We start from the raw sequence: 22,871 nt of genomic DNA, 5'->3' as shown, positions 1-22,871 counted from the left end.
AACCAATTCGTAAGAAATCATCAAATTCATTTTATTCAATATATATATACATTGAAACCAAAAACATATATGTATATATGTATATACTTCACTTGTTCGTAATCAAGCTCACAATTTTCAATTCTCCAAAACATAAATCCCTAATCAATAAAAATTCCAAAGTTAATCAACCAAATTAAACCTTAAATCAACATAATCAGGTAAAATCTGAAAATCACATAGAAGCATAGTCAATAGCTTCATTTGAACTATAATTTCACAATAAAAAGCAAAATCATGAAAAACCCCAATTTTACAAAATTCTTGCATAACCCTAAAATATCAATTTCTAAAAATTCTTTGATTATATATATATCTATATACATAAAACTCAAAATATAGTTGATAGTTACTTACCTTGGTCACTAATTGAAAAAAATACACTCGTTCAATTCGCCTTTAAATTCTGTCTAAGACGTATCCCTCCAAACACTGCCGAAACTCAAAAACTCTTCGGCTAGAACTTAGATTTATGTATAAGGATGCTATGTTTTAAATTTTGAGTAATTCGGATGGTCGAATCTCTGTAAATCAAAGAAACGATGGAAAAATAGTTCAGAGAAAACTGATGAATTTAAAAGAAAAGAAAAAGAAAAAGAAAGACCACGATCATCACCACCGCCTGAATTGAGATATGTATCTCAATTTTGGCAAAAATTATGTTTGATCCTCCATCTTTATATAATCTTTTAAAAATTACTCTAAACTTTTAATTTACACATAAAATCATCGAATTAACTCCAAACTTTTCCTATATCATCAAATCAAAATCACACACCTAATAATTATACTATATATTACTATCAAGGTATAAATTCTAGAAATTTAGACACGGACGTGACATTCTATGTACTAGGCTTGGTTGTATTCCGTATTTACGCATTCCACATTTATAATATATGATTTACAATTTCAGTTTCACTATCTGTGTTATTATTTATTACTTGGTTTGATACTTATAATTGATTATTGTGTAGGTCGCTTATGAGCTCCAAAATCTATTAGGATTCATATAGGTGTTGCCTTATCGGAGTTGACAATCCGAAAACCGTAGGAATTAATGAGCCACGGAACTTACGGGCCTTAGTTTCTGATCCTAAGAATTAGAGTCGCCTTAAGGAGAAATCACGACCTAAGAACCTCACGGAGTTGTTCGGTCTATAGATATTCGTCTTTGCAAGAGTAAATTATTAATCGTATATGTTCCGAATTGTTTGCCATATGTTATAACTTATCATTACCCGTAACACTTCATTAGAATTTGAACTACAAAAGTCTGTTTCACCGTAGCTTATGAGTAGTTGTAATTGTCACCCAAACCCAAAGCTAAAGTATTCACCGCTTAGATAACGTGTAGAACCGAGTAGTTTAATACTTGTAGGTATAAATCCCGCGGATTCGATACATGGACTTAACCAGATTTATTATTTGATACGCGAGGTACACTGCCTCTATGTAGTGTCTAGTAGAGTTAGAGCATGTAGAGAGATCATAACTGTAACACACACACACATAACATCACACAATACTTACCGCTCTATTAGAGTCTATCTAACAACCACATAGTATAACAAACACATCTAGCACCATAGGCCGCCTGCCTATCAACAGACTGTTCATACTGATGTAATTTAATACTTAGAGATCTGGTGCCAGATTTTTGAAAAAAACCCATTGGAAATTCGAATTCTGAAAATCTCTCCTAACTTTCCGACTTCTCAACAGCTCTATTACTACTGCTCGACTCATAGGGCCATTTTGAAGTCACCTAACACCCTTCTCTACGCATCAGTGCTTTGAGCCAGTCTCCCCATTCTCTTCTATGATCAGCCGCTGGAACCCTGACGTTAATTTCACACATTTGTTCCATATGTCCCAACAGTCCACACATTTAGTAGAAATTAGTCAACCGCTCATACTTAAATATGAGAAAGGACCATTTTTTCGGACCTTTTAATTTTCTTAACTCTCTTCAAGGGGATTCTTGTGTCAATCTCACTCTAATACGCATAAATTGTCTTCGCATACTAGTATTATTCGATGCATCATACTCCAGAAACTGTCTGATAGAATTTCTTATATGCTTACCTATTACTTTAGACATCATGCCCACAAGTAACCCATAAATCTGCATCCAAAAATCTATCCACTCCAGATTTACTGCTTTTTGCAACGTCCCAATCGAACACTCATGCAACACCAAGAGATGGTTATCGAACGACCATGGGCCTCCTATCAATACTCTATCATAATCAAATATGTGGAAAAAATTCAAACACGAACATATTACTCTCCAACTCAGTAATCGTGATGCCTCTTCCAGGTTGCCAGAGGTATGCAAGTTTCGATTTTATAGCGAGAACATTAATCTGTCTCGCAGTGAGGAATCTTCCAACAAGAGATATACCATCGTTTCTTTCATCCACAGCCTATGTGTCTCCATAAAAGTCCACCGGCTTGCCCTGTTCTGTATCTAGTAACGATGGCTGTAATAGGTCGGCCTCTGTAGTAGTGACTCCACGGCGACAGAGAGGGCCGACGTTGAGGCAAGGAGAAAACAACCAGCCGGTAACATAATCAACCCTATTCTGACGAGAGTAGAACGACATACTACGATGAAACTCCTACAAAAAGAGACCTCCGACGATAGGAGATGAGAGTTTTTTTAGTTGATATTATATTCAATTGCTTTAATTGTCTATCCTGCCAATAAATTTCAATCAATTACTTTACTACTTCGTAAATCGAATGGTTAAGAGTTTCAAGTAGTGTAAGCTAAATTTCAAATTCGAGTCTTCGCATACACAGTAAACTTTAATTGATAGAAGATTCACTTAAAAAATATCTACTGATCCTCAAACCGAAAAATGGATAAACTATAATAAAAAAAAAGTGTCTCTATGTTTACACCCTATGTGAAGTTATCCTCTATAACTTTTATTTCACAATTAATAGTGTTTCTTTATGCTTTTCAGAGTTTAAGTTGTTTCAAAACATCAATATTTTAAATGTCTAATTTAATTTCTTTTTCACAATTTCATAAATTTATCATTATTATTATTATCATCAATACTAATTATCACATATACAATTAATTTTATTATGAAACTGCAATTCCATTTAAGGATTTTTTTTAAGAGAACAATGAATTTTTTTTTCTAATTATCTCACACTTCAAAGTTCAAATTTTGTTTTAATGTACAGGTGTAAATACATTGTTTTAGGACTAAAATTTCTAATATATATAGTATAATTTATATTAATAGTATCAATTTAATTTAATAATTGTCCGTGTGAACACTACAAAAGGATGTGAATGCTTTTATTTTTGTAAATTATCTTGAAAAGGAAAACTCCCTCTAAAAGAAAAAAGCGAAAATTGAAAGATAGGGACCTTATAGCAAAATAACAAGTGGATTACCAAGTATAAAAATGATCCTAGAATCTTAAATCCAAAAGTACAAAAAAAGGCAGGTGTGTAGGAGTAGGAATCGGACTTCTCTCATTCTCCATACTATTTATCTTCTTCGACCACTCTTCTTTCCTTTTCAATCATTCGTCTTCACAATCTCTCTTTCTTCCTCCGCCCTTCACTCTCGCCACCGCCATCGCCATCGCCAACCACCGGTATGTCTCTATCTCTCACACGCCGAGTTTTTTGTTTTTGCTCTCCATTGTTGCTGTTCTTTGTCTATGTGTGATTTCAATCATTTTGCAGATCTGTTTCGTATTTTGTTGTTTTTTTTTCTTCCTCTGTTTAGCGAGAGTTGGAAACTTGAATTTTCGTAAGAAACTCAATTTCGTTACGCTATTAATCTCATTTTACCGGTTAAATTTCAGTTTAAATTTCGGAATTAACTCAGTATTCCAAGTGATATCATCGGTTCTGCGTGTTGAAGTTTGTTTTTCAAAATGTGAATATGATTCTGTGCCGAGACTGAGATAATCATTCATGGATTAATTGATGATGACAATATTCAATTCTATGTTTCTTTTTCCTCAGCTTTGACTTTGAAATTGATATAGTATTTCGTAATCGTTGTTGAATAAAAAATTTGGATGTTTCTTTCATTTTTTTATTATTTTATAGTAGTATAAAGTTTTTTGGAATCTGTGATGACGAAGGGCATGGATTGGTGCTTTCTAGCATATACGATATATAGAATTCCGAGTATCTAATCCGGAATCTGCGCTTTAATGTATATGGATCCTCTCAGGCTTTTATTTCCCATGAGCTATTGGCCAGTTTGGTTCTTTACCAGCCTCCTTTTTTGAAATTATCTTATCGAATCAAAACGGATATGTATTAATTATTATTTTAAGCGGAAGAAAAGTTAGTCAAACGTCTTTTGTGTTAATGACAAAACGTCTTTTTGAAAGATGATGTTAATTTCCCAATTTGCTAAACTTGCTAGCTGCCACTAGCTGTCATCAGTGAGCAGGATCCCCATTTGCATTTTTTACTAATTTTGAATGGTTTATTTAAGGAGTAAATTTTTATTAATTTAAATTCCAGATATAAGAATGTAGAATGGAAATTATGTGAGTTTTTCCGATTAAGAATTTATTACTGATTTACAAATGGATGCACTGATGATAAAAGGATTGCAGGTGAATACTGAGATTAGTTATTAAATACCTTCATATCTAGCATATACCGAATATCCAAGGGCGTTATGGAAGAAGACGATGTCTATACAAACGACGGAACTGTGAATATTAGAGGAAAACCAGCAGTTAGAAGTGAAACCGGAAACTGGAAGGCTTGCCGTTTTATTCTTGGTATGATGTTTAATTGGATGTTTTTATCAAGTTCTTTATTTAAAATTACACGTCCAAGAGATTAAACCATTTGATATACACTTGCAGGCAATGAATGTTGTGAGAGGTTGGCCTACTATGGAATGGGTACCAATTTAGTGAACTATCTTCAGGACCGTCTCAACCAAGGAACTGTTACTGCATCAAACAATGTAACCAATTGGTCAGGAACTTGTTACGTTACCCCGCTAATTGGAGCCTTTCTAGCTGATGCGTATCTGGGAAGATATTGGACCATTGCTGGTTTTGTTATCATCTACATTTTTGTAAGTTTACTTGAGTCTTTTCTTCACTGTGTAAATCGACATGAATTTATCTAGTCTTAGATGCATTCTGCATTGTGGGTTGTAGTTATGTTCATCTTTTTTCAATTCCATTGTAGAAATTCATAAAGTTGCTTCTTACATTATTGGATACATAAGGTAATTAAATCATCACTACATAGCGTATGAATGATATACAAGCATCAGAACAGCTTTATGTGAACATACAGCAAAAGTTTGGATCTTTTGTAAACATATTTTACACAAGAAAGCTCATGCTTATTTGGAAATCTGTTATATGAAATCCCAATAATAATGTCATTTATATTTTACATATGAGAATTTTGTGAAAATGTTTCATGAGAATTTATTGCCTCTTTTTGAAAGTGAACATAATAGGTATTAATGATTTGCTTTTCTTTGTTTTTCAGGGGATGACACTCTTAACAATTTCAGCTTCAGCCCCTGGACTAAAGCCATTATGTCATAACAATTCTTGTCACCCAACAACAACACAAACTGCAGTATTCTTTGTTGCTCTTTATTTAATTGCTCTTGGTACTGGTGGCATCAAGCCATGTGTCTCATCCTTCGGTGCAGATCAATTTGATGAATCAAATGAGGCTGAAAAGAAAAAGAAGAGCTCGTTTTTTAATTGGTTTTACTTCTCAATAAACATTGGTGCACTTGTTGCCTCTTCCGTATTGGTCTGGGTACAAATGAATGTTGGCTGGGGATGGGGATTTGGGATTCCAACAGTTGCCATGGCCATTGCGGTTGTGTTTTTCTTTGGAGGAAGCAAATTATACCGACTTCAAAAACCTGGAGGGAGTCCTTTTACTAGAATTTTTCAGGTTATAGTTGCATCCTTCAGAAAAATGAATGTCCAAGTTCCCGCTGACAAATCTGCTCTTTACGAAACTGCTGATGAGGAAAGTCATATCGCAGGAAGTCGCAAGCTTGAGCACACAAACAAGCTTAGGTAAGTTTTCTTCGGAACATTTTCCTTTAGCATTCATTTTATTCCTTTTCAAGCTAGCAATGCATTTTTATTTCTTATTATTTGCAGCATTGGTTAGTTTTATTGAGATTACGGTTTGTTGCTACGTCCTAACATTATAGTCGAAATGAACGAAATTCAGGTTCTTTGACAAGGCTGCAGTGGAGTCCCAAAACGATACCGTTAAGGGCTCACCAGACCCGTGGAGACTCTGCACAGTAACTCAAGTCGAAGAGCTGAAAGCTGTTATCAGATTGCTCCCAGTATGGGCAAGTGGAATAGTATTTGCAACTGTATATAGCCAAATGACCACAATGTTTGTCTTACAAGGTAATACGATGGACCAACACATGGGTCCACATTTCGAGATTCCATCAGCATCTCTATCGCTTTTCGACACACTCAGCGTCATCTTCTGGGCTCCTGTATACGATATAATCATCGTTCCATACGCAAGAAAAATCACAGGCAACGAACGAGGCTTCACCCAGCTCCAACGCATGGGCATTGGCCTAGTTATATCCATATTCTCAATGGTCACAGCCGGTGTACTAGAAGTTATTCGACTCGACTACGTAAGGACGCATAACTTATACGACGCCAAGACCATTCCAATGTCGATTTTCTGGCAAGTACCGCAGTATTTTCTGATTGGATGTGCAGAAGTTTTTACTTTCATTGGACAGTTAGAGTTTTTCTATGAACAAGCACCTGATGCTATGAGGAGTTTGTGCTCAGCTTTGTCACTTACTACTGTTGCATTAGGGAATTATTTGAGCACTTTGCTTGTGACAATTGTGGCTAAAGTAACATCAGGGCATGGTAAGGTTGGGTGGATTCCAGATAACTTGAACAGAGGTCATCTTGATTACTTTTACTGGCTGTTAGCTATTCTGAGCTTGTTGAATTTCTTAGTTTATCTTTGGATTGCTAAGTGGTACACTTACAAGAAGACTACAGGTCGTCCTCATTGAAGACTTGTTTTAAATGCTAAATTTAGAAACTGAAATTGCACTGAATGGTGTTCTGTTGTTTTTTTTAATGTGTGTTCTACAGTTTATTTTTATTTTTTTCTTATGAAAAAAGCCCCTGTAAATATAATTACTTACAGTTTCAGTATTTAGTAATTTATTCTCATTTCGGTCAAAAAAAATATTGATCTTTTTTTCTTTTGTCCAATTTTCTATGTTTATATTTTGGATGAAATTCCGTAGATGGAATGAGATATGTAAACCTACAAAATCCTTAAAGTTGTTAATGGGATTCCTCGTTTCCGTTGGGATTCGCTCCGATGAGAATGGAGAATTCCCGAAAAATTCTCCACGGAAAGGGATGAGATTTTTTTTTATCCCTGAAATCAGGACGGGGATGGGGATGTAGAATGCCGCTCTCCAAGGGTTAGGAAAGAACGGGAACACTAACTCTATATATATATATATATATATATATATATATATATATATATATATATATATATAGTGTCTGTTTGGTTCCCTACTATGTTATGGTTAAAAAAATATTGTTTTTCAAAAAGTAAAAGGATTAAACAAACTTTTAAATTAGTTATTATAGTTTTCTTTTATTAATTTAATGTTTTATTTCATAAAAATTTAATTTCTAATTAATGTTTAAAATAATAAATAAAAGAGTAAAAGCATCTTCGATTTGGAGGTGTTTGATGAGGTGGAGAGTCTTTAGAAGAGTAACCAAGATTTCTTAGTTTTTTTTATAATAATATTGTCATTTTTTGGCACCCTTTAACACCACTACTTTATCATTTTTTAATATAAAAAATGATTTAGTTGTGTTGGATTTTTACGATAATATTTATAAATAAAATAAATTATATATAAAATAGTAATTTATGAGATTCTAGTGATAATTTTTGGAGTTGCTTAACGTTGGAGTATTTTTTAAAAAAAAATAACAAAAATAATGTGAATATAAAAAAGAAAAGGGAAAATTACAAAACTAGGTCAAATGGAAGACCCATTTACATATTAAACCCATTTACTCAACATATTACATATCTAGACTGATTTTGTGTGACTTTCCCATAATACCCTCAATATTTACGCGCGTCTCGTCCCCTCCCGTCTGACTTCGCAAATTCCATATTATGCGAAGCCTGCGAAGCTAATGTTCATAATAATTGATGAATTTAGTTCGCATATGCAAAACCTGCGAAGCTAGAGTTTGATTTATTTGATGAATTTAATTCGCATATGCGAAGCCTGTATATGTTTTGTAGCTAATTCGCGAAGTGGTATATAACAAAAAAAATTGCAAACAACAAAGGATTCTAACATTAAAATCATAACATTATCAAAATTTACAATAAGATTGCCACAATAAACTCTTAACAAATCATCGCATAATACATAGGCTACTATTCACTAAGATTGCCACAATAAACTCTTAACAAATCATCGCATAATACATAGGCTACTATTCACTAAGATTGCCACAATAAACTCCTAACAAATCACTTCATTATACATAGGTTATTATTAACCACAGAGGGATGGACGTGTCCCACGGTGTAGACTCTTATTCACAACTGACGGTTGGAAGTCCAGGCGTTTTCGAATGGATGTCTCTCATGGCACCCTAACACACCGGCTTCCAGGAATGAATATTACGTATTCAACCACCTTCAGAAAAATTTAATCGTGTTAGTCAGAAAAAAGGAAGATTTGGCTTCGCGAAACGACGATTCGCTAAGTATGCGAACATAAATGTGCAAGGAATGTGACGCTCTGACTTCGCGAAACAATGATTTCGCGGAGTCTGCGAGGAGAAATGTGACGCTCTGGCTTCGCAAAACGCTGAATTCGTGGAGTCTGCGAGAGAAATTTATCGAATTACCTCACAAACTTCGCGTAATCAGCGTTTCGCGAAGTGAAATCGATAAATTTCTCCCCGAAGACCTCGCGATAACCGCATATACTAAGTGGATTTATGGGGGAAAACGCAGAAAAAACAGCATATACTTACATTTTTTTATGAACCCAATATGATAAACTGGGAAAAACGATGAAAATAACGTAGATTCACCATTTTTTCGAACGAGCAGGAAATGGAAGATGAAGAACCATGACTTCGTTTTCTAGGATTAGGAAGTTGCAGAATCAAGAGATGAATAGAGGAAGAAGAGAAATTCATTGTGATTTGGAGAAATGAACCAGATTTCGTGGAATTTAAAGGAAGATAGGAAGATCAAAAGCCTTGGAATCATTAATGGAGGAGCTGCCACCGTTTCGCGCAACCAAGGAGAAGAGGGGAGAGAACGTTCGCGTAAGGGAGGAAATGAGAAGGTTAGGGGTATTATGGGAAAGTCACACAAAATCAGTCTAGATATGTAGTAGGTTGAGTAAATGGGTTTAATATGTAAATGAGCCTTCTATTTGACCTAGTTTTGTAATTTTCCCAAAAGAAAATAAAATAATATATTTTAGAATAATATATTAAGTTTTGATAATTTTTGAAAGTGGATGACTATATACCGCCCCTAAATTCCGGTTCACCGCACCATGTTGACCATATTGCCCTTCTCATTATTTCAAACAAGAATTTTGAAAATTTCAAATCCTCTCTACTTTCTTTCCGTTTTCAAAAAACCGACCTAAAACGAGATGGCACGAAAAGTAGGCATCGACAAAGGATACATGGGTATTACGGTAAGTTTTTCCGTTCAAATAATTAATGAATTAGTGATTTTTGGGGCTGAAATTCGGGATTAAAATCCCAGAAATTGCACCAGGCGGGTGCGATTTTCTTGTTCCACCCACGGTGGAACGCACGAACTATGCGTTCCACCGTAGGTGGAACAAGTGCGCGGCGAGCGATCCACCGTATGGTGGAGCGCGCGGCGCACGCGCTCCACCTTAAGGTGGATCGCTCACCGCACGCGTTCCACCTAAGGTGGAACGCATATAAGACGTGCGCTCCACCAAGTGGAGCGCACGTCGCGCCCGTTTGGCCTACGGGTCAAACGTTTGCGGCGCACTAGTCGGCCCTATGGCCGACTGGTGCGCCGCACCCGTTTGGGCCTTAGGGCAGGTGGTGTAAGCCACCCGCCCAGGCCAAAAAGGGCCAAATTTTTATTTTTTTTAAAAAAAATTTGTACGGACCGGGCGTAGGCAGACCCGAACATATAAAAAATAAAAAATTTATGGTAAATTGAATATAATAAATAAATAATAAATAAATAATATTACAGGATCAGACGGGATCTTACCCCAGATACACGTCTTCACGTCCTGTTACTGCATCTGCTCGGCGGGAGCGGATGTAGCAGCAGCGGTTCATGGCGGACGCCCGGAGGGCACATGCAGCACAGGGGGAGCGTGCTGAGGGACAGGATGAGGCGGCTGATATAGAGATGGACGGAGATGCCTCTATGCATCGTCCTAGTCTCTACCTTCAAACCCGTCCCTCCTCATTTTGTCCATGTAATTATATATGTGTTTAATTACTGAGTTGTCCTCTGGGTGTTTTTCTTTAACTGCTGCTAAAATAGCACAAGGCTTTGCTTGAGCTGAAGTCATATTACGCACAATTTGTTTAGATGCGATACTGAGTCCGCTCATTTGCCGACTTCCCTCTGGATACATACGCATTGTATGGTTATGCATTCCAGTTAACCCAGCCTTAGCCTGTATCCCCCATCCAGAAAGGTCTGCATGTTGATAGGCTTTAATCTGAAATTTACAGCGGCACGCTTTAGTTTTACTTTTCCTAATTGCAGGATCTTCATCAATTTTCACAACACCTCTATATCGTTCACCCCGTGAACATCGCAACAGCTTCTGTTTTCCCCCATGTTTGTGCGAAGATATTACAATCTCAAACCCATTCTGAATAGCTATCTTTTTTGCCCAATCAATAGCATCCTGACTTGAGGGGGAAACGGTATCCGTTATGAAACGCGAACTATAATCAATGTTATCGGGGTTCCAATCTTCTATCAGTACCTGAATATACGAAAAATTGACATTAAAATTACAAAAAAAATACTTCGGGGCTATTTCTCCCGTGCAAAAATAATTCGGGGCAATTTCTGCCCATTTTTTGCCTGAACGGGCAGGCTGCCCGTTTCACCATAGGTGGAAATGGGCAGCGCGTACTGCCCGTTCCAAGGGTGGAGCGGGTGGCGCGTACCACCAGTTCCATGGGTGGAGCGGGTGGCGCATACCACCCGTTCCGTAGGCCGAACGGGTAGTTCATCCGTTCGGCCTAGGAAAAGGGTGGTATGCGCCACCCGCCTAGGCAAAAACCAATATAAAAAAAAACGAAAATACCTAAATAACGTTTTTAATAATCGTAATATTACCTCGTGTTCGAACTCATTGTCTTCGGGAATGCTTTGATCCATTTTTGTCAAATCCGGGATTTGTGCTCGGGAGAGAAAAGTAGAGAGAGTTTTTAAGGTTTTGGAAAAAAAAATTGAGAAGGGCAATATGGTCAAAAGGGTGCGGTGAACCGGAATTTAGGGGCGGTATATAGCAATACCCATAATTTGGATGTTTCTTTCATTTTTTATTATTATTTTATAGTAGTATAAAGTTTTTTGGAATCTGTGATGACGAAGAGGCATGGATTGGTGCTTTATAGCATATACGATATATAGAATTCCGAGTATCTAATCCGGAATCTGCGCTTTTATAAAGCTTATAGAAGCTTAAATGAAAACAAAACTGTAATCAATTTCCAGAAAAAAAAATGGAAAGAGAGAAAGTGTATTAGATGCTGTATTTGATCTAAACAATGTAAATTTGACATTATACAAATGTTGGTATTTATAAAGAATACAGAAAACAGAAATACAGTAAAATACAGTTTAACTGAATCCCTAAATGGCTGCAGAATTAGCTCCAAAACTGTTAACAGTTGTTATTAGACGATTTAACCCTCTTTAGTATTCTGATGGGACGGAAATATGGGAAATGATTTTTTTTCTGATTCATTTAGGAGGCATGAATGAATTCCCATCCCACTAGAAATCATATTTCAAAATATTTTATTTAAAATTTTAAGCTCAATGTTAATAATAATAAAATTCTAAATTTTTATATAAGAAATTATTTGTATACTTATACTATCATTTCTTATAATAAAAAATAAAGGGTTAAGGTGCAAAAATACCCCTAACGTTTTGGGTTAGGAGCAATTTTACCCCTAACGTCTAAAATGGTGCAATTTTACCCCTAACGTTTGTAACCAAGAGCAATTTTACCCCTAACGTTGATAATTTGGGTCAATTTCAAAAATTATTATAAAACACATACATTTTTGTTCTTTATTTCGCACCAACAATTGCATATCAATCATTATATAAAAAAAGATTTCATGTTTTTTGTAATTTAATAATAGAATTGGAGATTAATATTTATAAATTCGGTGAATTTTTTGATTTTTTTTTGTCTAATTCGTACAAAAGACATTATATTTTTTTCACATCCCAACATAAGTTTGTGATTTGTTACTGATAAAATGACATGCGTGTGAAGTGTAGATGACAAGATTCATGGCTGAGAAGACAGTTTGATGAATTATTTATCAAATTGACCTAATTTATCAACGTTAGGGGTAAAATTGCTCTTGGTTACAAACGTTAGGGGTAAAATTGCACCATTTTAGACGTTAGGGGTAAAATTGCTCCTAACCCAAAACGTTAGGGGTATTTTTGCACCTTATAATTTATGTATTTCAAAAAACTTGTCATTAAGTTCCGCACTTTAACCAATTAAGGTTGGCTTGAGAGGTTAAGAGCCTCAAGTCGTTTAAACGAGATCTCAAGTTCGAGTTCTAACTTACGCATAAAACTTTAATTGGGAGAATATCCATCTAAAGAGTATATGACGAGCCTCGAACCGAGAAATCGGACAAACTATACAAAAAAAGTTGGGAACTTTATTTTGTGTTATTTATCAAACAACTATCATTCAGACAATTTCAAAATTTATAATAATTTTTTCAATTTTATCAAACTAACCCCTTAATTAAAAGAAAAAAATAATCACAAGACCTTATGTTTTCAATGTTGACAAAATCTCTCATCTTCACTTAAAATTACATTTTTAATGTTCGAAATTAAACTAAAAAACTTTCATTTTGTTCTATAAAAAATAGAATTTCGCCCTCAAAAAAAGAAAGAAAAAACCAAAAACCAAATGAAATGCTACAACAAACTCAAAGGAAAATGTACGTAGAAACTTTTAAAAACTTATCTGCTAATAATTTCAAACTAAGTAAATTATTATTTTTAATATATATTAAGAACTAAGGTTTATAAATTAAGAATCTAGGATATATTTGGTTGGTGTTTAGAATTTATGAATATATTTTTTTTTGATGATTAAGATTTATGAATTGAAGTTTAATTTTTTTATATTAGAATAGAAAAATATAATTTATTTGTAGTATGTAGAAAATAATAACATATTAATAATTCATTTGATGGTATGATTTTTTCTTGTAAAAAGCCCATAGACAAATAAATCACTATCGGAACGCACAATACATACATTAGCCGTGATTAAGGAATGCTACGGGTAACATCAAAACTATTTAGGTAAATAATTTATTAGTTCCTATATTTTTATCTAACACATTGTTTAGTATTTATATTTTAATAATACGTTATAAAATCTTTTAACTTTTATTTTATTCAACAGTTTAATCCCTTATAGAAGAACTAAACTGTTTAATAATTCAAATATTTAAAAGAGCAATATGTTGAATAACAAAAGTTAATAATTTTATAATATATTATTAAAATAAGAAAACTAAACAATATGTTACGTTTTACGTAAGAATGAATAAATTATTTACCCAAACTATTTTCTAGAAATAAAGAGTATTAATTGTTATGGAACTAAGCCTAGAGTCACTTGACAAGAAAGAGATAATGTTACATAAAATGAAAGGCCCAAAATAGGCCGATTGGCCCTCAGAAACCCTTTCTTCTTCATCTAATCTTCTTATCTGAATAATCACAACAAGATGATCGCACTTAAAGCCATTCACACATCATTTACGCCAACAACACATCCCCTTTCTCAGATTAGAACAAGATCAACATTTCACAAGACTTCATTACTCTGCCTCTCTAAGCCCAATGATTCCGATTCCGGTTCTGGTTCCGATTCTGATTCTTCCTCATCTGAAACTAAAGGTGATACTCAGAAACAAGACCTACTCGCCAGGATAGCTATGCTTCAAACTCAAAAAGTCCGTCTTACCGATTATATAGATGAAAGATCAGATTTTCTAACTCAATTTGCCGAAGAAGCCACTGTTGAGTTTGATAAAATTGGAGAAGATGCACTCAAAGATCTTGATGAAGCTAGTGCCAGGGTCTGCTCCTTTCCTTATCTGTCAATGCAATCATTTTGAAATAATCTCAATTCCAACACAACAACACGATTAACCCGTTCGACAAGATTATCATTTTTGTTACATTTATACATATATAATGTGGTATTTCCATTTTGATACTGATATGAGTCTTCTTTCAGATAATGGAGAATATAGAAGGCCAGATGCAAGCTTTTGAAGAATCTGTAGACTTGAGCAGAACTGAAATCGAGACGACTGACAATAAAGTAGCAGACTTTGAGGATCAGATGGTTAAAGATCTTAATGAAGGAATGTTCTTTAAGAATCTAGGTCAACAAAAACCAAGTGTTGATAAAGCCAAAGCTAAGCTAGAGACACAGAAGATTAAAGATATCACCAAAGCTAAAGCTGGGTCAAAAACCAGAAAGTATATTTACCTTGCTTTGATGGCAGTGCTTGCCGCGGTTATTGCTGAATCTTTCATTTCTTCGTCAGCTGATTGGAGAAAAGTTGCTGTTCTCGGAGGAATTTTAGTGGGTTTGATCACTCAATTCAGCTACGAGCAGAGACTGTCATCAGAGGTAGAAAGCATAGAGAAGACAGACAAGGAAAATAAGTGAACTTTTTATACCCTCTATTTTAACTAAATCATGCTGTAAAATATTTATAGAGCAATAACTGGTTCTCAATCAATGTAGCATGATTTATAGACCCAAGCGAAAACTCGCAACTCGGATTTGATACATCAAGCTATTTTCTTTTGCATCATCGACCTTGATCTCGGTGATATTACTAAATCAACAAGAATCTTGTAACTAAGTTACCATGCCTGATGCTCAAATTTTGGTTGTCACCGTATTCATATATAAGAAAAAAAGCTTGTAGCCAGTTTCAGATATTCAGAAACTACAACAATCATTTTGTTATTATTTAGGCAGAAACATTTTATTATTATTTGTTTAGGCAGTATAATCTTATTCAGGCAGTAATATTTTATTTATTGAAATGGTAACATTTACTTTCCTATTAGTTAAGCAGTAGTATTTTATTTTATGAGAGGATATGCTAGTAGTTTTTCTAAGTAAGAACTATTTTCTAATGTAATGTCTTCATGTCTCCTTAAGAGGCAACAAGGATCGTTAATCTTCAGGAAAGTCAGATTTAGGAAGTTAGGGTGATCTTTTACAAATCACCATGGGGTCCCGCTGATAGGTCCCTCAAAGAACAGAAGGGAAATCAAGGGAATTTTCCTGTGACAAGATACTATTCCAGGCTCATAAGACATTTGTACAATGCTCAAGTTGCTGACGTCATGTATAGGATATGCAGTTCTGTTGCATATTTAGGCTGAAAAACTGGAGATATACATACAGCCAGTTAGGAGTATTTTATGTTACCAATAAGCAGTTGGTTAGGAGCCCATTGTCCTCTCAAGTAAGGTCTCAGATATGAATATTGTGTAACTCTGAAACAGTTCTTGAGAGAGTTTTTACACCTTTAAGAGTCCTTCCTGGCTCAAGTTTCGGGATCGAATGGTAAACTACCCAAAAAAAGTACTATGTTCAATAGTTCACCAGGTACGTGAAGATTTTTCTTTTTAGCTTTGGTCAAGTTTTTCTAGCTTTTTTTGGTGATTTTCCAGCATGCTTTGCTAAGGTTCAAATTAAGCATAATTACCTTATATTAGCACGAAATTATGATCCGCAGGATTCCATAAGCGCACTTAGTGATATAATCTGAATCCAAGACTTTGTAGTTGCTGAAAAAGTTAAAAAATCATGTTGGCATAAAGTTGTAATTTTACACAACATATCATTAAAAATTAACATGAATTCTCTGCTCAAACTACGAAAATCAACCCAGGGAAGAGGCCAGATATACAATTCAACAAAGAAAATAGAGTAAGGGTCAATTTTTCTCCAAGAGTTATAGGAGAAGATCAATTTCACCTTTATGGTATGGAAGTACCCAATGTTTCCTTATGATAAAAAAACCTTGCTCAATTTTACCCTTTTTAAAAGGATTCCGTTTGTAAATTTCATTAGTATTTACTTAAAAAAATGGTAAAAATTAAGGTAAAGTTTCTGTCTTATGGGTGCAATTGAGCTAGGATTTCTACAGGGGCAACATTGTGTCGTTTTATATGTTAAAAGTAGAATTGATTGTTCTTAATAACTCTAGTAAATGTAAATTTGGCTCTTATCCCATGAAAATGCTTACTTTCAGGATATTTTAGACCCCCACAAATTTGGAAACACCAAAACTGACTGCAACTCTGACAAGTATGTTCAGCAGTTGGAAGCATCCCCGATTCAAAGCTTCATTCAAGTACTCAGTGGCATCTGAAATTCTACCACAAGTATAAGAGATGATATCTGGCTGTAGGCCATCTTTAAATGCAATCCCAAATCTCTGTTGGAGCAATTTTAGTGGGTTTGATCACTGATTTCAGCTACGAGCAGAGACTGTCATCAGAGATAGAAAGCATAGTACAGACAATCAAAATACATGAATTTCTTATACCCTCTATTTTAACGATATCATGTTCTGAATCAATGTAGCATGATTAATAGACCCAAGTGAAAACTCACTACTCAGATTTGATATGTCAAGCTATTTTCTTTTGCATCATCGACCTTGATCTCGGTGATATTACTAAATCACCAAGAATCTTGTAACTAAGTTACATGCCTGATGCTCATTTTTGTGGTCATAGAATTGATATATATGAGGAAAAAAAAAATCATGTTCTGAATCAATGTAGCATGATTAATAGACCCAAGTGAAAACTCACTACTCAGATTTGATATGTCAAGCTATTTTCTTTTGCATCATCGACCTTGATCTCGGTGATATTACTAAATCACCAAGATTCTTGTAACTATGTTACCATGCCTGATGCTCAAATTTTTGCTGTCACAGAATTCATATATAAGAGAAAAAAATAAATCATGTTCTCAATCAATGTAGAATGATTCATAGACCCAAGTGAAAACTCGCAACTCAGATTTGATACATCAAGCTATTTTCTTTTGCATCATGGACCTTGATCTCGATGATATTACTAAATCACCAAGAATCTTGTAACTAAGTTACCTGCCTGATGCTCAAATTTTTGTGGTCACAGAAATCATATATAAGAGAAAAAGCTTGTAGCCAGTTTCAGATATCAGAAGCTACAACAATCATACAAACAATGCTTGAGTTGCTCACGGCATGTATCAGATGCAGTTCTGTTGCATATTTAGGCTGAAAAACTGGAGATAGAAAAGCATGACAAGAGAAAGATCTAAAACATAATTGCAATTAGTTATCTGCTGTAGGAGGTATATACAGCCAGTTAAGGAGTATTTTATGTTACCAATACACAGTTGGTTGGATGTCTAGGAGCTCCTTTCCCAGGTAAGGCTAAAACAGTTCTTGAGAGAGCTTCACACCTCTAAGAGTACTTCCTGACTCGAATGTGGGGATCGGATGGGAAACTACCAAAAAAAAGTACTATGTTCATTAGTTCACCAGGTAAGCTATATCCCAAAAAGGTTCAAATTAAGCATAATTAACTGCTGTTACTTACCTTATATTAGCACGAAAGTATCATCCCCTGAATTCCATAAGCGCACTTAGTGATAAGAGACTCCCTTTATACCTCAATCCAAGAATTCATAGTTGCTGAAAAAGTTGAAAAATCATGTTGGCATAAAGTTGTAATCTTATACATTGGAAGAACATATCATATCACTATATCTATCAGTAAAAATTAACTTGAATTCTTTTCTCAAACTAATAAAATCAACCAACGGGAGAGGACAGATATAGAATTCAACAAAGAAAACAGAGATAAGGATCAATTTTATCTTCGTGGTATGAAAGTACCCCATCTTGCCCTGTGATAAAAATCCTAGCACAATTTACCCCTTCTCGAAGAATCTCGTTTGTAATTTCCATTAGTATTTACTTAAAAATTGTAAAAGTTAAGCCAAAGTTTCTATCATACAGGTGTAATTGAACTATAATTTCTACACAGAGGCAACATTGTGTCGTTTTATATGTTAGAAATAAAAAATGATTTTTCCCAGAAACCATGTAAATTTAGCTCTCATCCCATGAAAATACTTACTTCCAAGATATTTTAGACTCCCACAAATTTGGAAGCACCAAAACTGACTGCAGCTCTGACAAGTATGTTCCATGAAATAACAGTTGGAAGCATCCCCCGATTCAAAGCATCATTCAAGTACTCAACGGCATCTGACATTCTACCACAAGTACAAAGTCCCTTGAAAGTAATATTATAAGAGATGATATCCGGTTGTAGGCCATCTTTTAAAATACAATCCCAAATCTCTGATGCTTTTTCACAGTCTCTGGCTTTATAAAGCCCCTCCATTAGGGTATTGTATGTCACAAGATTCGGAACACAGTTCGACCGCTTCATGTTTGAATAAAGCTGTAAAGCATCTTTAATTTTGCCTGCAGAGCAAAGAGCGTGCATCAAAATGTTGTGCATCTTCATGTCAGGCTTAAAACCATTGGCAATAGCTTGGTGCCATAGATTGAGAACCATGTCAATCTTCCTTTCTTGACAAAGGCCCTTCATCAGCAAGCTGTAAGTTATCATGTCTGGCTTCAATTCCTTCTCAAGCATCTCCTTAACAAAAGAATATGCCTCACTGTATCTTTCTGATGCGCATAGCCCGTGAACAAGTATATTAAAGGAAACAATAGTGGGTGAGCAACCCTTACATATCATATCCCTGAAAAATATTATTGCCTCCTCGAGTTTGGAAGCTCGAACCAGCCCATTGATCAAAGGATTGCAAATATGAGGAACCAGTTTACAACCATGCTTATCCATTTCTTTAACTATGCCAATAGCTTCATCTATTCTTCCTTCTTTGCACAAACCATCAACCATGGAAGAATATGCATAATTATCTAGTCTAACGCCTTCACCTTCAGCCTCTTTCAACAGTTTTAAAGCCTTATTCAAGCACCTATTCTTGCATAAACCATGAACTAAAATGCCATAAGTTATGGAATCAGGGCCACAGCCCTTTTTCCGCAGAAGTTCCCAAATCGAAATTGCTTCTTCGATCTTGCCATTGTCGAACAATCCCTTTATCAATATGTTATAACTAACAACATTCCGACAACCCGCCTTCCCCATTACCACCCACAGTTCAAAACTCTCCTTTATCTTCCCGGAACGACAAAAGCCCTTCAGCATTGCATTATAGGTAACCACATCAACCATTAAACCACTATCAACCATCTCTTTATAAACTTTGAGAGCGCCATCAAGATTACCTGCTTCAGATAACCTATGTATGAAAGTGGTATATGTAATCATATCTTTTCCACGCTCATTCTTCTTCATTCTCTCCCATATCTCCAAACTCTCATCAAATCTTCCACACATGGACAACCCATTAATCATGATATTATAAGTTGCTACATTTGGATAAACGGAAGAGTCTATCACTAACCTCTCCCATATCTCTTTAGCCTTGTCATAGTTCCCTATCTTTAAGAACCCGTCAATTATCATATTATAACAAGTAACATCAGGTATAATCCCTCTCTCAGGCATTTCATCAAACACCTCTAATGCTCTGAATAAGTCCCCACCTTTCACTATCCCATTTATCACAGTGCCATAACTATACACATCAGGCTTTAAATCCGTCTCCCACATCCAATCCAACAACTCTTTTGCCTTCTTAAATTGCTTCTTCTTACACGAAATCTTGATCAAAATATTATAAGTCGCCAAATTTGGAGACACACCAACAGTTTCAGAATAAGCAAAAAAAGACTCAGCTTTCTCCCAGTCATTCAATTCAACAAATGCATTTAGTAAAGTGTTAAACGATTTAATCCCGGGATTGCAGCCAAAAATTTCTTCCATTTGCTGAAATGTATCCAAAGCTTTGTCTATCATTTTGTTCTTCGCGTACGCTTGGATAGCAGATAGAGCAACATCTTCAGTGCAACGGCATTTCTGAGTGTTAATGAGTTCAACGATCCGAGAAACGTGAACTACCAGTCTTGAATCGTCGAGTCGACGAAGCATGTGTTGGAAGACGTGGGAAGAGTGGGTGTAACCCGGGACGGAAGTTGCAGAGTCGAATAGGGAAATTGCAGATAGAGCATTCTTCTCGGATTTGAGGAGGTTGAGAAGTCGCTTGGAAGAGAGGGGTTTGGGGAGGGCAGCCATGGCAGTGGAAGGAAATGTGAAGTTGGAGGGTTTTTTTAGGTCTCATTTTTTCATGGCATTACTGAGCTGAGTCTCCGACTGGGAAATTGCTTTGGTGAACAGCCAAATATCGTTGTTGTGTAGAAAATAACTGAAAATTAGGGCCAGAATGTTTGTTGAAGCCATGGATTCAGCTGGGTAGCTCAGAAAATACTGAAACTGGGCCCAAAATGTTTGTTCAGCCCAAGGTTTTACTTGGCCATCTCAGAAAATATTGCAGTTTCTAGTTTTAGAAAAAAAAAAATTATATAAATTATAGTAATAAAGTCCAAATTTGTATTATTTTCTAGAAATATACCCCTAACATAAAAATGGTAATTTTAGTTTCAATGTTAGCAATGAGGAACCGTTATGAATCTAAATAGTGGCGGAGTCAATCTTTAATTTGCTAGGAATGCAAAAAATAAACTCGGTTTATATGGCATGAGTTTATTTTAAGTAAAAAAGAAAAAGTTAAAATGTAGAGTCTTTTATTAGGTAGGAATGCAATCAACATTTGATGAAAGAGCGGGTGTTTTCTGATGGTTGAGCTGTGTCATGCCGTCTTTATCTCCGAATGCATGAAAAAATTTTGTTCATGGATTCTGTTATTAGATTCGTATGTATTAAGTATGCAAAGTGGCACATTACACTGCCCTAAATTATGGCTCAATTTTATTTTATTATTGAATAATACCTATTGGAAAAAAAATCAAATTGGGAGTCTCTTTTCTTTTTGTTTAATTCTCACAAATAAAACCAAAATTTCTCACATAATCTAATGTCATTCTTCTTTTTTGTAATGTCACTCTCTACTTTTTAGAACAAATATAAAAAATAAATTTCAAATTCATATTAAAGATTTTAACAAAAAAAAAATCAATTAATATTGAAAACAATAAAAATAACAAATAACAAACAATAAATATAGCGACCGCTTGCCAAACGTTGATATACAATCAGCCCAGGATCTGATGCTGCAGGGAGAAAAGAGTTGGGATACTCCCTTGATTAACGGCCTGTTCACTCCGTGGGATTGCCAGCAGATATTAGCCATTCCTCTTAGCTGCAGAGATACGGATGACAGATGGGACTGGTGTCTAGACAAAAGAGGTATGTATCGAGTGAAAGAAGGCTATAAGCATCTCCGAGGGGCACCTAGCATGAATACAACCCTCAATTTCTCCAACTGGGGTGGCCTCTGGCGGATACAAGCTATGCCAAAAGCAAAACAGATGGTATGGAGAGCACTGGCGGGCTGTCTGCCTTCCTTGTCTGCGCTAAATCTGAGGCATGTCCCGGTCCCTGACTTGTGCCCGGTGTGCAAACGCTACCCTGAGGATAACGCTCATGTCATTCTAAATTCTGAAATCGCTAAGCAGGTCTGGACAAAATCTGATATTGGCGACATGAGTGCAGTTTTCGACAACATAGAAGATTTCTGGACTTTTCTCCTTACTGCAAAACCAGCAGATCAACAAGGCTTTGCAGCCATGGTTTGTTGGATCCTATGGAAGAACCGTAATGAGACTGTGTGGAATTTGAGGGGTGCAAACGCTCAGGTCCTATTCACGATGGCTGTCTCGATGCATTCGAGCTGGTCGGATGCACGAACCTGCCGAGAGCCTAGAGTAGGGTCGTCCTCTCCCTCACGTTGGTCGCGCCCCGCTGATGCGGTTATTAAAGTGAACTTTGATGCTGCCCTCTTCACGGCATCTGGCTTGGCTGGGTACGGGTTTGTGGTGCGTAACGCCCAAGGTTTTATGGCTGCAGGAAATGGCCCGAGCGGTTATGTGAAGGATGCTTTCCTAGCGGAAGCACTAGCTTGCCGTGCGACTTTACTATGGATCAAAGGAACCAACTGGCAAAATATTCGGGTGGAATCTGACTCGCAACTCTTAGTCAGTGCTCTACACCGAGTACCAACGGATAGCTCTCCTTTGGAGCTAATTCTAGGCGACTGTTATGCTCTACTTCAGTCCATTATTGATTGCTCAATTTCATTTGTTACTAGGTCCGCGAATCACACCGCTCATGTTATTGCAAGGGCGGTGGAATCTGTGTCGGATCATGGAGTATGGTTACATTCTCCACCCAATTTTGCCTGTAACGCCCTAGCGACTGATTCTTAATATACATCATTCTTTATTCAAAAAAAAACAATAAATAT

General features: G+C 35.7%; 3 protein-coding genes across 5 annotated transcripts; 2 read left to right on the top strand and 1 right to left on the bottom strand.

The window, feature by feature from the left end:
* The first annotated feature begins 3,490 nt into the window (after window positions 1–3,490).
* Window positions 3,491–7,287, top strand: LOC136207053 (protein NRT1/ PTR FAMILY 8.1-like). Of its 2 annotated transcripts, none has more exons than XM_065998312.1 (5): window positions 3,491–3,666; window positions 4,651–4,821; window positions 4,909–5,126; window positions 5,555–6,105; window positions 6,266–7,287. In XM_065998312.1, the coding sequence occupies exons 2-5, from the start codon at window positions 4,716–4,718 to the stop codon at window positions 7,095–7,097; spliced, it is 1,707 nt and encodes a 568-aa protein (XP_065854384.1). In that variant the 5' UTR covers window positions 3,491–3,666; window positions 4,651–4,715; the 3' UTR covers window positions 7,098–7,287. The 2 variants fall into 2 exon arrangements, with proteins under 2 accessions (XP_065854384.1, XP_065854385.1); XM_065998313.1 differs by having other exon boundaries at window positions 4,643–4,821.
* Window positions 7,288–14,130: 6,843 nt separating this feature from the next.
* LOC136206200 (uncharacterized) lies at window positions 14,131–15,500 on the top strand. Its single transcript, XM_065997163.1, has 2 exons — window positions 14,131–14,484; window positions 14,646–15,500. Exons 1-2 carry the CDS (start codon window positions 14,131–14,133, stop codon window positions 15,084–15,086), a joined length of 795 nt encoding a protein of 264 aa, XP_065853235.1. The 3' UTR covers window positions 15,087–15,500.
* On the bottom strand, window positions 14,904–20,789 carry LOC136206199 (pentatricopeptide repeat-containing protein At3g09060). Of its 2 annotated transcripts, none has more exons than XM_065997161.1 (6): window positions 18,584–20,789; window positions 18,041–18,135; window positions 17,828–17,948; window positions 16,687–16,931; window positions 16,144–16,225; window positions 14,904–15,035 (listed from the first exon to the last, which is right to left on the bottom strand). In XM_065997161.1, exon 1 carries the CDS (start codon window positions 20,681–20,683, stop codon window positions 18,596–18,598), a length of 2,088 nt encoding a protein of 695 aa, XP_065853233.1. In that variant the 5' UTR covers window positions 20,684–20,789; the 3' UTR covers window positions 14,904–15,035; window positions 16,144–16,225; window positions 16,687–16,931; window positions 17,828–17,948; window positions 18,041–18,135; window positions 18,584–18,595. The 2 variants fall into 2 exon arrangements, with proteins under 2 accessions (XP_065853233.1, XP_065853234.1); XM_065997162.1 differs by having other exon boundaries at window positions 16,687–16,918.
* Window positions 20,790–22,871: the final 2,082 nt, after the last annotated feature.

The sequence above is a fragment of the Euphorbia lathyris genome, chromosome 9 (genome assembly GCF_963576675.1).
Source record: "Euphorbia lathyris chromosome 9, ddEupLath1.1, whole genome shotgun sequence".
Classification (NCBI taxonomy): domain Eukaryota; kingdom Viridiplantae; phylum Streptophyta; class Magnoliopsida; order Malpighiales; family Euphorbiaceae; genus Euphorbia; species Euphorbia lathyris.
Note: the sequence above shows the minus strand (reverse complement) of the source record. Positions and strands in the feature narration are given on the sequence as shown.

What these genes read in the sequence shown, in the direction of transcription:
- LOC136206200 (XM_065997163.1), top strand. Translation starts at nt 14,131, where the DNA reads ATGATCGCACTTAAAGCCATTCACACATCATTTACGCCAACAACACAT. An exon ending in TTGATGAAGCTAGTGCCAGG is followed by an intron (nt 14,485 to 14,645) that starts GTCTGCTCCTTT and finishes GTCTTCTTTCAG; the next exon opens with ATAATGGAGAATATAGAAGG.
- LOC136207053 (XM_065998312.1), top strand. Translation starts at nt 4,716, where the DNA reads ATGGAAGAAGACGATGTCTATACAAACGACGGAACTGTGAATATTAGA. An exon ending in TTGTTATCATCTACATTTTT is followed by an intron (nt 5,127 to 5,554) that starts GTAAGTTTACTT and finishes TTTGTTTTTCAG; the next exon opens with GGGATGACACTCTTAACAAT. An exon ending in GAGCACACAAACAAGCTTAG is followed by an intron (nt 6,106 to 6,265) that starts GTAAGTTTTCTT and finishes AACGAAATTCAG; the next exon opens with GTTCTTTGACAAGGCTGCAG.
- LOC136206199 (XM_065997161.1), bottom strand. Translation starts at nt 20,683, where the DNA reads ATGGCTGCCCTCCCCAAACCCCTCTCTTCCAAGCGACTTCTCAACCTC.